The sequence below is a fragment of the Bos grunniens genome, chromosome 22, assembly GCF_055505025.1.
Source record: "Bos grunniens cultivar Pamir isolate PY7600 chromosome 22, Bosgru_T2T1.0, whole genome shotgun sequence".
Lineage (NCBI taxonomy): Eukaryota > Metazoa > Chordata > Mammalia > Artiodactyla > Bovidae > Bos > Bos grunniens.
This window is the reverse complement of record NC_141186.1, coordinates 14,913,207-14,925,211: the sequence shown is the minus strand read 5'-3', so window position 1 is coordinate 14,925,211 and position 12,005 is coordinate 14,913,207. Positions and strand designations below refer to the sequence as shown.

At 53.2% G+C, this 12,005-nt stretch overlaps 1 protein-coding gene across 8 annotated transcripts in view; it reads right to left on the bottom strand.

Moving 5' to 3' along the window:
• VIPR1 (vasoactive intestinal peptide receptor 1) overlaps nt 1-8,694 on the bottom strand; it is a 31,758-nt gene extending 23,064 nt beyond the window's left edge. For 6 of the 8 annotated variants that reach the window (XR_015150988.1, XR_015150989.1, XM_086366142.1 and 3 more), the window contains exon 1: nt 8,436-8,694. Coding sequence is in view for 5 of the 8 variants with exons in the window: in XM_086366142.1 (XP_086222268.1) it covers nt 8,436-8,513 (78 nt within the window). In the remaining 3 variants the exon portion in view is untranslated. The remainder of the gene's footprint in view (nt 1-8,435) is intronic. The other 2 variants (XM_086366144.1, XM_086366147.1) reach the window with 1 other exon arrangement.
• Nucleotides 8,695-12,005: the final 3,311 nt, after the last annotated feature.

The following is a 12,005-nucleotide window of genomic DNA, read 5'->3' as shown; positions in this document are numbered from 1 at the left end:
GTAAGCAACTCTGCTCCCCCAGAAGCACAGTAACAGAGTCTCTCCTGAGAGGCACTATGTAGAAGCAGGGCAGGAGCCCTTGGGGTCGCCTGGGATATCTCTGAGTAAAGTGGAGGTGGTCTAGAAGAGGAGTTCTGCTTTCACCATGGCCGAGTATTGGGCCCCATCTGGAGAATGGTAGAGGAAATAGAGACCCAAAGAGGGACCAGAGGTCAGTCAGCAATGCACATTTCCCAAAGGACCTAAGTCTCTGACCACTGGTCTGGACAGCATCAATCCTTCTCTGTGGGCTTGCCTCGGGCCATCTGGTCAACCATTGCCCTTTGGAGGACAGGGCCAGGGCAGCTTCCTCTAGCCTTATCACTGAGGAATTTGGGCAGACTTTGAACTTCCTCTTCTATATATTTTCCTATTCTAAACATCCTCATTATCCTGCTGGACTCCAGACACACAAAATTAGAAAATTCCCAGCCAGATACAGCCAAGTCTATGGCCCCAGGGAAGGGATATAGCTGGTGTGTGGGATTCAGAGAATGGGCAGTAGTGGGCCTTTGAGGTTGTGTAAGAGTCTGATAATTAGAGGTGGAGTAAGGACATTCTAGTCAAGGCTATGGTTTTTCCAGTGGTCATGTATGGATGTGAGAGTTGGGCTGTGAAGAAAGCTGAGCACCGAAGAATTGATGCTTTTGAACTGTGGGGTTGGAGAAGACTCTTGAGAGTCCCTTGGATTGCAAGGAGATCCAACCAGTCCATTCTGAAGGAGATCAGCCCTGGGATTTCTTTGGAAGGAATGATGCTAAAGCTGAAACTCCAATACTTTGGCCACCTCATGCGAAGAGTTGACTCATTGGAAAAGACTCTGATGCTGGGAGGGATTGGGGGCAGGAGGAAAAGGGGACAACAGAGGATGAGATGGCTGGATGGCATAACCGACTCGATGGACGTGAGTCTGAGTGAACTCCAGGAGTTGATGATGGACAGGGAGGCCTGGCGTGCTGCAATTCATGGGGTTGCAAAGAGTTGGACACGACTAAGCAACTGAACTGACTGAACTGAACTAAGGACATTCCAGAAAGTAGGAACAGTGTGTGCAGAAGCACAGAGGCAGGAAAATGCCTAACACAGTCAAGTTTGCAAGAGGTCTGATGTGGCTTCAGTAAGGGGTGCTGGAAGCATCAGGAAACAAGTTTGGAGATGTGGACAGGGGCCAGGGCTCATCAGTCCCTGCTTGGACTAGTGTAGAAGCTTTCAGCCCCACCACCTGCAACCTGAGGGATCTTTGTAAACCGTGTGTCTTCATTCTCATTCTCCTGCATCAAATCTCTGATGGTCCTAGGAGTCAAAGCCCGTACATCAAAATGGCACTCCAACCCTTCCAAACCCCACCACTGCCTACATCTCCTAACTTGTCTCCTGCCACTTCATGTGGAGAGGAGAAAGTGGGGCTCAAACGCAGTCCAACCTTGTTTAGTTGTTCAGTTGTGTCCGACTCTTTTGTGACCCCATGGACTGTAGCCCACCAGGCTCTTCTGTCCATGGAATTCTCTAGGCAAGAATACTGGAGTGAGTTGCCATTTCCTTCTCCAGGGGAATCTTCCTAGATTAGGAATCGAACCTGTGTCTCCTGCTTGGAAGGTGGATTCTTTATCAGTGAGCCACCTGGGAAGCCCTCACTTTGCAGTTGGGTTAAGATGAGAGCTTCAGCCCAGTCTAGTTCCCCACTACCTTCTTTGTGACAGGCATTCCTGAGCCCAGAAGAAGGGATTCAGGCAAGATGAAGAAGTCCCTAGCATCTTTGCGGTTCTGATCCTGTGTCTCCTGCCATTTTGTTGGCTGCATGTGGGAGGTAACTGCCTGGGGATTTGCAGTATAGTCCTGAGTGTCTGGCTGGGGGTCTGGATTAGCCATGTCTTGTTAACTCCACCTGCTCAGGACACCCCTTCCTGTCTATTCCCACAGTAAGGGGCTTGGGAGAGAGCTTTGCTTTCTCCTCCTAATGGGGCCCCCTGAGATCTGGGGTAAAGGCTGAGGTGGGGCAAAGGGGGAAGATGCTGGGAGTTCTAGCTGTTAGGTGCTGGGGGCTTAGCAAGAGAGGGGTGAGCCCACCTCAGGTGTTGGGGGCCATACCCAACTCCCCTCAAGGGAAGCTTGAGACCACAGCTACTGGCCTGGATGAGAAGCCCCTGCTTCACCCAGGGCCAGAGAACTATGGCAGAAGAAGCCAAGGAAGACAGCTGGGTGGTGGGGGCACATGAGTCCCTCCGAGGAGCAGCTAGTCTGTGAAAGCATCTAAAATGCAACAGGCTGGAATCTATGAAACAGGAGAAATTCCTGCCTGTAAGGTACCAAGCACTGGGGGCCACCGTGGATGATCTGTGTTTCCGAGGTTTGTCAAAGGAGGGCTCTCTCTCTCTCTCTCTTTTTTTTTTTTCCTGCTAGGGATAGTTGGAAAAAGCCGTGGAAAGGGAGCAGAGAGAGCAGAGGCTCCCATTACCATGTTACATCCCACGATTTACTTAAGCCCCTCCCTACCACCACTGAAATAATGGAGCATCAAAGGGTCATGCGGGGAAACTGAGGACTCAGAGAGAAAGCAGTGTGATCAAAGGTACATAAGACCGCAAACCAGTTTCCCGGATGTCCCCTTCATTTTGGTTTCTGTGTTTAAACTGGTGAGGAGTTGCAGATCTTGTAGTCAAGGAAGAAGTGAGGGTGGAGAGGAGAGGAGGAGGAGGAGAAAAGAGTCGGGGCGGGCACAGGAAGGTGAGGTAAATCATGGGATCCAGAGGTCACAGAAAAGAGGAGAAATAGGCTCCCGCCTTTTCAGAGGGCACAAGAGGAAGTAGAGATGATTATCTTAGTGGGAAGAGAAACAAGGGAGTCTGCTGGGCTGATAGGAAGGTATCATAGGTTGATCTGGGTGGTGGCTACACAGGTGTACATGTGTGAGACAATTCCCTGAGCTATCACTTCTGATGTGTACATCTCATTAATTAAAACCTATCTCTAAAGTCCCAGGGCAGCGTATGGCATGCCATAGCCACTTTGGAAGAAATAGTTACTCTTATAAGATGGCATAGCCTAGTTAAGTCCACGAGTTCTGAAAGCAGACTTTTGGCCACTTCCTGGCTGGGCGAACTTGAGCAAGTCACCTCAGTTCATCTGTAGAAGTGGCAACAATGACAGCACCCAGGCAGCCTGAATGTCCTTCCCACTGACAAGTGGCAGCGGTGTCCACCAGAGGAGAGGTCTCAAGCCTGGTTCTCCTTTGCCCCCTATTGCTGTCTGATTCTCTTACCCTCCCTGTATTTTCACGTTCTTTGGCCAATAGTCCAAAGCCTCTCGTCTCTGCAAATCCTGGGAAGGCTGGACATTCCTGATGGTCCAGTGCTTAAGACTCTGTGCTTCCAATGCAAGGGGCAAAAGTTTGACCCCTAGTCCAGAAACTAAGATCCCACATGCCACATTTTTGGCAGCACGGCCAAAAAATAAATAAAAGTCCTGGGGAAGGTTGAACTCTAGGGAGTAGGAGGATGGAGTGAGAACTTGTGCTGGGGGGTTGAGGGTAAGAAAAAGAGGGAGACATAGGGACATAAGCTTGGGTCTGGGGCAAGAAAGAACTTTCCGCAGTTCAAGGTGATACCAGGATAAGGGCTCTCATTATTAGGATGCAAAGGAGTTCAGCTTGGTGTTAAGCCTGGACCCATTAAAAGGCCCTTCTTGTGAGGTTTACTGAGGGCCACGAAGCCTTTCAGGTTTTTTTGCAGAGGATCACCATGAAGAGGGCCTTTACTACCTTTGTTACCATGAGGTCACTTTGCTAAGCAGGGGCAGTAGGGACTCAGGTTTCAATCCTCTGTCTTTTGAAAGTCATCCTGGGTACCACTGCAGAAATAACACTCAGTTTCAAACATGGTGTCTGTGGGTGATGTTGGTGTCTGCTCAACTGCAGAAAGCAGGGCACCAGAACCTGGAGCCATGAGTCCTTGACATGTTGGCTGGTGACCTCTTCCTCTCCCCTCACCCCTCTTACCTTCCCCTGGGCAGGAAGAACTTGTTTTCAAGGTGGCCGGAGGCACTCCCTGGGAGACACAGACCTTCACATCATGAACCACATGAGAAGGGGTGCAGATAAGATTGAGCCCTGTCTGGTGAAATCTAGCCTGCTGCCCACCCACCTGCTCAAGGCCCCCTGCTCTTCCCCTCACCCACCTGCCAGCTCACTATACAGTCCCATCATGGCACAGGCAGGAAAGTTCCTTGCAGTAAATGCAACACCCTTCTTCCCCCCTGATAATATCACCACACATCTTGTGATGCTTGATTAAATGCTACTGGGGGACATCAGCTATTGAATATAAGCTATTAAGGAATCCCTGTTAATTTTATTAGGAGTGATGATGGTATACAGGAAAATATCCTTGATTTTAGAGATGCATCTTAAAATAATTTGGCCTATGATATCTATAACATATTTTCAAATACTTCAACCAAAAGAGCAAATGGTGCAAATATTAATGGTTAATAACTTTCAAATCTAGAAATTTGGAGTGGACAAACATTGGAAATTCCTATACTGCTGTTTTTGGTGACATCACTCCCGGAAATGGGCATTTCCATGTTCATTATACTACTTGCTCTACGTTTTTTTATATGCTTGAAAATGTTCACAATAAAAGTTTTAAAAAACCCATAATGTGGCAGAGAGATTAGATTGTATTTCTTTTTTTTCTGAAATACATCTAAGGCATGTGAGAGAGCTTGCACACACTGCACATTTTCCTTGGTACAGTGAGAACAGCTTTGTGTTGGGGAGGTCAGACAGGAAAAGGAGGAATCTAGGAGGTTGAGAAGATGGAGCAAGGAGGAAGGGATGAGGTTTTGTCTAGTCCCCAGACCCCATTCCTGCATCCACAGCCAGAGGGGCACAGTGAGGAGTTCCTGTAAGTGGCAGGCTCCTCAGGCTGGATTGCCATGAGGCTGCCACCATGCGGAAGGGCCCATCATCCAGTCCTCCCTAAGAGGACTTGTCACCTGCCTGGGCCTGGAACCTCATGCCCCATATTGTCTGGCCACTCAAGAGGACATACCACCCCCTGTGCCCAGGACTCCTGCCTTCCCTGGAAACTCCTGGGCAAGGGGAACAAGAGAGAGCTGAAGAAGGGTCCACAAGGCTCCCAGGCTGGGGATCCAGAGGAAGGAACAACCTGCCACACAGTTCACACAGCACTCTCATATCCTTCAACCACAGAAGTCCTGACTGGAAGGCCAAGCCCTTTTCATAGTCAGTTGTGAGGCTGGGGTGAGATGGGGTGGGATGGGGTGGGGTGGGGAAGACGTGGCTCCAGCCAAGGTGGAGCTGGCCTCTTTTCCCATTTCTCCTGCATGTTGGGCCAAGGTTCTCACCCTCCTTTTTGTGATGAGGAAACAGAGGCCCTTCCACAGAGAGGAAACATGTTCTCCAGGTCAACTGGCCATGGAGTGCGCTGAGGACACAGCTCAGGCTACTCATCTTGGAAGTTCTAGAAATGTCTGGAAAGATGGATGTCAGGGCAGCATGGGACAGTGGAAACCTAAGATGGGAGCTCGATCTTCCAGCACAGCCCTGCCCACCCCCCACCCCTGGGAGCCTTGGGCAGGCCTAACTCACACGCTCACTCAACTTAAGGAGGAGACTTGACCCCTCTGTAGCCGTGTTTCCTAAACACCACAGGTGGCTGGCTAGGGGCCGGGATTGCTGGGTAGCCATGGAAGCTCCTGGAGCAGCTGGAAGCAGATGGCTGGGGCAGGAGGCCTATGGCAAGGTGAAGCTTTCAGGAGACGGCCATTAAGTCTCAGAGAGAAGTCAGAGGAACCAGGTCCCTCTGAATCCCTGGGCCAACCCAGCCTCTGGGCAGCGGGGTAGGGGGAGCTGAGGGCTTCCTCCTCCTTCTGGGGACAGGCCCATTGGTCCTGCCAATAGAGGCTGTCTCATAGTCTCAGGTGGAAGACTGGATCATTTGGTCAAACTCTTTAGGGACTGCCCTACCTCCTCCAGGGAGCTTTCCCTGACCGCTCCTCTGAGCGACCATTACCCCAGTTCTGAGAGGCTGCAGCCCACATCTGGCTGGGCTGGTTCTCCTGGGTCGCTGGCTCCGCTCTCTGCTACTAGCTGGAGAATCTTCCTAGGGCAGGGCATGGGTCTGCCCCTTCTCTATGACACCTCCTGTCTCCGCCCTTGGGCTGGGCACTGGCCTGAGCAGTTCTGCTACCAATGAGGAGCTCCTGTGCCTACTCTCCAGGGGGTAGGGGCAATGGAAAGCTTGAAGGGTGGCCTTGGGGAAGACTTCCTCTTCTGAGACACTGGAGGTTTTCTTTCCTTTTTGGCTTCCCTGTTCAGAAATTTCCTCTTCTCAGGCTGAGGTCAGGGCTCTATAAACAGGAGTGATACGGCCTTGGGTCTTCAAACTGAACTTTGCAGCTGCCATTTTATGACTCTGATAACACACTACCCCGCTTCCCCGAGTCTGGCTGAAGCAGGATTGCCTGGTGTCTATTTGGTATGGGAGCAAGTGGTGGCTTGTGTGGAGAAGGGAGAAGTAGAGAGGGAAATAGGGGCCCCTCATTCCAGCCTGCTCTCATCGACTCCTGGGTGAGTCCCTTCTCCTCCCTCTGCGGGCCCAGCCCTGCACTGGGCTGTAGGGGACATGAGGAGGGTGAGAGACCTTAGGCCTTGATCCCATGGGATGGTCAAAAAGCCCCAGGCTAGGGTTGAAGAGTGAGGTCAGAGTGGGAAGGGCACAGTGGGTTGGAACAATCAGGGAAGGCTGTCTGGAGGAGGAGCTGGAGTTGGGAACTAACCAAATAAGATGTGGAAAGACAGGGGAGGGGAGGCATGGCAAGACCAAGGCTTGAACTGTCTCATGAGGTGGGGGACAGAAGTTGCTAGAGAGGGGACCCCACTGAAACCAGTCTGCCCCTAGACTGAGAAGCCTCCAGCAATGGGAGAATGTGGTGCCAGTGGTGGTCCCAAGATCCCTGGTTCATCCATGGAAAATTTGAGTGGTCAGAGCTCAGGGGTGGGAGAGCCAGAGGGTTGCTGGTGAGGCCTGGAAGCTCTGTGACCCTGAGAGGCTGTAAGTGTTGCCAGAGTATGCCTTTAGGGCCAGAACTTGGTGGGGCTTTGAGAGCTCAGAAGGTGGGTCTCACCATAGCTATCAGTGAGAGAAGAATTATGCCAATTGTCATAATGTCTGCTTCCAGGACAAGCAATGAGCATCCCAGCCCAAGTGTGCAGCACATTAGCGAGATGGAAACAGAGATTCCTTCCCTGGTGGAGGTGATGGTCAGGGAGATCCTCATGGGACAGAAGAGACTATAGATGACCCATATACTCCATCCACCCACCAGCCACCTGGAACCCACATGTTTTAGGCTCTGCTCAAGCAGCAACCACAGATTCCTCAAGCTCCAGGGGAGGGATAGAAAGAAATCAGCTTCAGTCCAGGTCTGATGGGTGGGGGATAGGTGTGGCTCTGATATCTTTGGGCCTCACTTTGCCCATCTGTAAAATGGGCTTGGGTAGTCTTCAGGTCTTCCCTGATCTTATAGGAAGATGACTCATGCATCTCCTGCCTCAGCCAGAATCTGCCCTGCAGCCCAGGTGAGTGTCCCCCCCTCCACTAGGCACACACATGTGCACAACCACACATGGGACACATGGGCACCAGGGGTACACACACACACACCCATGTGGAGATGAAGCCGAAGTGCAGGGAAGAGGGTGGCCACTGCTTCTTGGTTATTTGCTCCCTTCCCATGCACATGTCTGGCCTTCTCCAATAAACACCACCCCAAATCCTCATTGCCCACCACCTTGCACCTTGGGCTCCATCTCTTTCAACTCTGCTCAGTGGGAGGGCACAGGAAGGGTCTGCCTGCCAGTCACCTGATCCCCAAAGCCCCTTCCCCCCGGGGGTGGAGGGCGCTCAGTGCTTGGTCTGCTGCTGAATGTCACTCCTACAAGTAACTTAATGCCCCACAGACACCTTCCGGCGGGCACAGCACACAACGACGACCCTCACAGCCTCCCCCTAACCTACTGTCTACCAGACCTTCCATTTCAGTGGCCCGCAGTCCCCGACCCTGCATTCACTGACTTCGCCAACCCACAGCCGTTACACGCAAGGCAAGTTTGGAGCCAGCTCTTTCCCGCCGCCCCTCTACGAGTGTCCCAGATTCTGACGCAGAACGGGCTCCAGACTGCGCGGGAAGGGACTAGGCGCGAGGGAGACCCTACCCCTCCCTCGGGTCTAGATCCGGTCTCAGGCGCAGCGAAGAGACCATGCTCCGCGCCCCTTATCCCCTCCATACAGACGTGAGCACACAGCCGGGCTCCTGTCACCCCTTCTCCACCCCCAGCTCCCGGGACTCCGGGCTGCCCGGCGGACACTCACCGCGGGGCCGAGGACGCAGACGAGGGCGCCGGTCAGCAAGCAGAACCAGCGGGCGGGCGGCGGGCATGTAGGGCGCATGGTCCGCCCCGAGCCGGCGGCGGGCGGCCCCGCGCCGGTAACTGGCAGGCGGGCGGCGCACCACGCGGCCGACGGCGGGGAGCCTGACAGAGTGGCGCTGCCTAGGTGGTCCGGGCGCTATGAGGCGCCGCTCCGAGCGGGGGCGGGGGCGGGGGCGGGGGCGTGGGCGGGCCCTGGGGGCTCGTCTGACGGGCGGCGGGTCTAGCCAATGGCTCAGTAGAGGCGGGGCGGCCGCGCAGGTGTGGGGCGGGGCTGGGGGGCGCCCTGGCTAGTAGGGAGTCTGCGCGCTCCCCCCGCCAGTCTCGCACTTCAGTCCTCAATCGCGAGGTGTGGGTAGACCTTCGTCCCCTGGGACCGCATCTCCGGGAATCCCGAGAGCCCAAATGCCCCATTCTTCTGTGCTTGGCTCACGACGTTTCCAAGAGCCTGACTGCGATCTCCCATTCCCGCATGCCCCTTGAGACCCACCCCAGGGCGCCCTGCTCTTTCACCTTCAGAGCCACCTGCTCTAGTAGGCCTCCCAATCTCCCCATTTTTCACTTCTGCACCTCGGAGGGTAGGTGCAGGCGGGCCGGACTACAAGACAAAACGTGACTTTTGATGCCCCAGGCTGACGGCCGAGACTTGCTTAAGGTTCTGGGCTGCAAGTGCCCCAGATAAGTGGGGCTCAATGTTTGATCCGTTTTCAATCGCCCCAACTCATCCCTCGCGCGGGAGAGGCCACACGAAAGGAAGTTAGGGCGCAAGTGAGGCCCGATTCTTTGATCCGTGGTGCCTTCCTTGAGCCCTGGCGGCCTAGTAGGGCGCGCTTGATACCGGCTGTGCTCTCGGATCACTCATGACCAGTCGAGGGTCGTGCTTCAGGAAGGATGGCATGTCCGCGGCCTCGCGCGTCTCGGGCCGGAGCACCTCCGAAAGAAGGTAGAACCTAAGTTCTAGCGCCATCGCGCGGAGAAGGAAGGTCTGTTTCCCAGCGCACGAGTCCAGAACCCGCGCATCCGACCTGAAACAACCGGAGTCCTCCTCTTCCCGCCTTCCGTATGTTACAGCTTGGGAAACCGAGGTACAGAGAAACGCCTGGACCTGGGCCGCCTTCCTCCGATACCTCGCTTCCAAGATTCTGCGGCTGACATCGGACCATCCAGTCTCCACCGTGCATCCTCAGGGCTTGGTTTATTCTTCCTTAGAATGAGGCGCAGGTTCATTGACGCGGCGGCCTGAAAGGTCTCCTTCTTGTGGACCAAATGCAGGTGGCTGCCTTGCCCTCTTTCCAAGGGTTCTAGAAGGTGAGATCGAGGCTGGAGGTGGCGGTGGTGGCAGTGGGGTAGGGTGGCTGGTGAGTGACTGAGATAGGAGGAGGGAGGTTTTGATTGGGGGAGGGCGGTTTTTTCTGGAGAGGCGGAGAGGGCTGCGCATCCCTGGGCGCCTGCGAGGATATGCGGCAGCTTGAAGGAGCTATTTCAGGCGCTGGGTGACCCGCAGGTGCGACGGAGTTCCCTGCGGACCCAATGGGGTTTTCCTCCCTACAGCGCGGGGAACTCTGGCCACTGATGGAGCAGGATGGAGTTATAGAGAGACAAGGGAAAGCCAGGAAAGGAGGAGCGTCCAGCCCCCTCCTCGATTTCGGCTTATTTGGATGCTAGCATTTGCTTTCTCTCTCCCGCCCTCCCTTTCCTTCTTCCCTTCCATGTCTACTCATCTTCTACTCTCTCCCCCCTCTCTTTCTCTACACTTCTTCCCTCCCATCCTCCCTTCCTCTCACATTCATTAATAGTTTTCTATGTGCCAGACTCTGTGCTGTGCAGCAGGGCACAGAGATGGAGAAGTCAGCAGCATCTCTTGCCTGGGAAGGACCTGGGGAGCTATTGTACTCCCCTTAGAGTTCCACCTCCTTCCAGTGGAAATATAATCAGTTATATTTAATATAACTATTAAACATAAACTATTATAAATATATAAACTAATATAAAATATAAACTATTAAACTATGGAAATATAATCAGTTAGCCTGGACAGAAGCGCTTCCCCAGACTAGAGAACTGTGGAGATGCCTTTGCCCTGGCCATTCTGGGGCTTGGACTCAATTCCTTCGGGGAGGAAGTGTTTGAAGAATGAGTCACCAACCACTTCTCAGCCATTCTCACTTCTGGAGGCCAGATTAGGCTCAGGGGTCAGAGGGCCTTGCCTCTCCCTGTGCCCAGCCAGTACCCCCACTCAGGCCTCAGTTCTCTAGCAGGGCAGTGGAATTTTGTCCTCATTCTGGAGTGTTACCTCTGCTGGCACAGTGCCCCAGGAGTCCTAGATGCGAATGGCAAATCCATGAGCTTTGGCTCTCATAAACCCTTTCCCATTCTACACACACACACACACACACACACCACCTGATTACCTGCAGAATAATGCTCATGAAGTCCCACAATTGAGGCATGTCCTTTGGCCTGCTGAAGTTCTGCTCTCTCTGAGGACAGATAGTTTGGGTGCTTGAGAGTGCATTTGAGGGGGTTGAGGATTGGGGAATACGAGGGAGTCAGCCAGACCCCACTTGGGGTTTCCCTGGTGGCTCAGTGGTAAAGAATCCACCTGCAATGCAGGAGACACGTGCAGGAGATGCGGATTTGATTCCTGGGTTGGGAAGATCCTCAGGAGAAGGAAATGGCAAACCATTCCAGTCTTCTTGCCTGGAAAATTCCATGGACAGAGAAGCCTGGTGGGCTACAGTCCATGGGGTGGCAGAAGAGTCAAATGTGACTTAGCAACTAAACAACAATAACAACAACAAAAAACAAAGACCCCACTTAGCCAAGTGACTCTTGGTGAGGCCCAGAATGGTGGCAGAAGCAGGTGGGGGAGAATGGAAGTGAAAGTGAAGTCACTCAGTTGTGTCCAACTCTTTGCAACCCCGTGGACTGTAGCCTACCACACTCCTCTGTCCATGGGATTTTCCTGGCAAGAGTACTAGAGTGGGTTGCCATTTCCTTCTCCAGAGGATCTTCCCAACCCAGGGATCGAACCCAGGTCTCCCACATTGTAGGCAGATGCTTTACCATCAGAGCCACCAGGGAAGTCCTGTGAAAATGGAGGAGGGGTGGAAATCTGACGGCTCCCAGCTGGGGGTGGCTGCTTTCCTCTCTCCTGGAGGGTATCCACACGACACCCCCTCCTTAGCTGGAGGGCTATGTGGGCAGGCTGGTGGCAGTAAGAATGACTGGCAGGGCCCCTGGATGCCCTTGCAGTCCTCATACTCCCAGGAAGGAAGCAGGTGACTAAGGAATAATAGTTTCCGTGTAGATTCTTTACAGTGAAAATTACTTTTGTTTTTTCAGAATTGTTCTCCTGGGAGACCCACACTTCCTTACCTAGCAAATGGCACAAAACAACTTCAGAAGTGAAAAAAGGTGCAGGAAAAGGAAAGTAGCAAAAACAAACAAAAACTTGAAAAACTCAAACCATGAGTCAGTTTGACCTTGTTTTGATCAGCTGTTCCTGCATGTC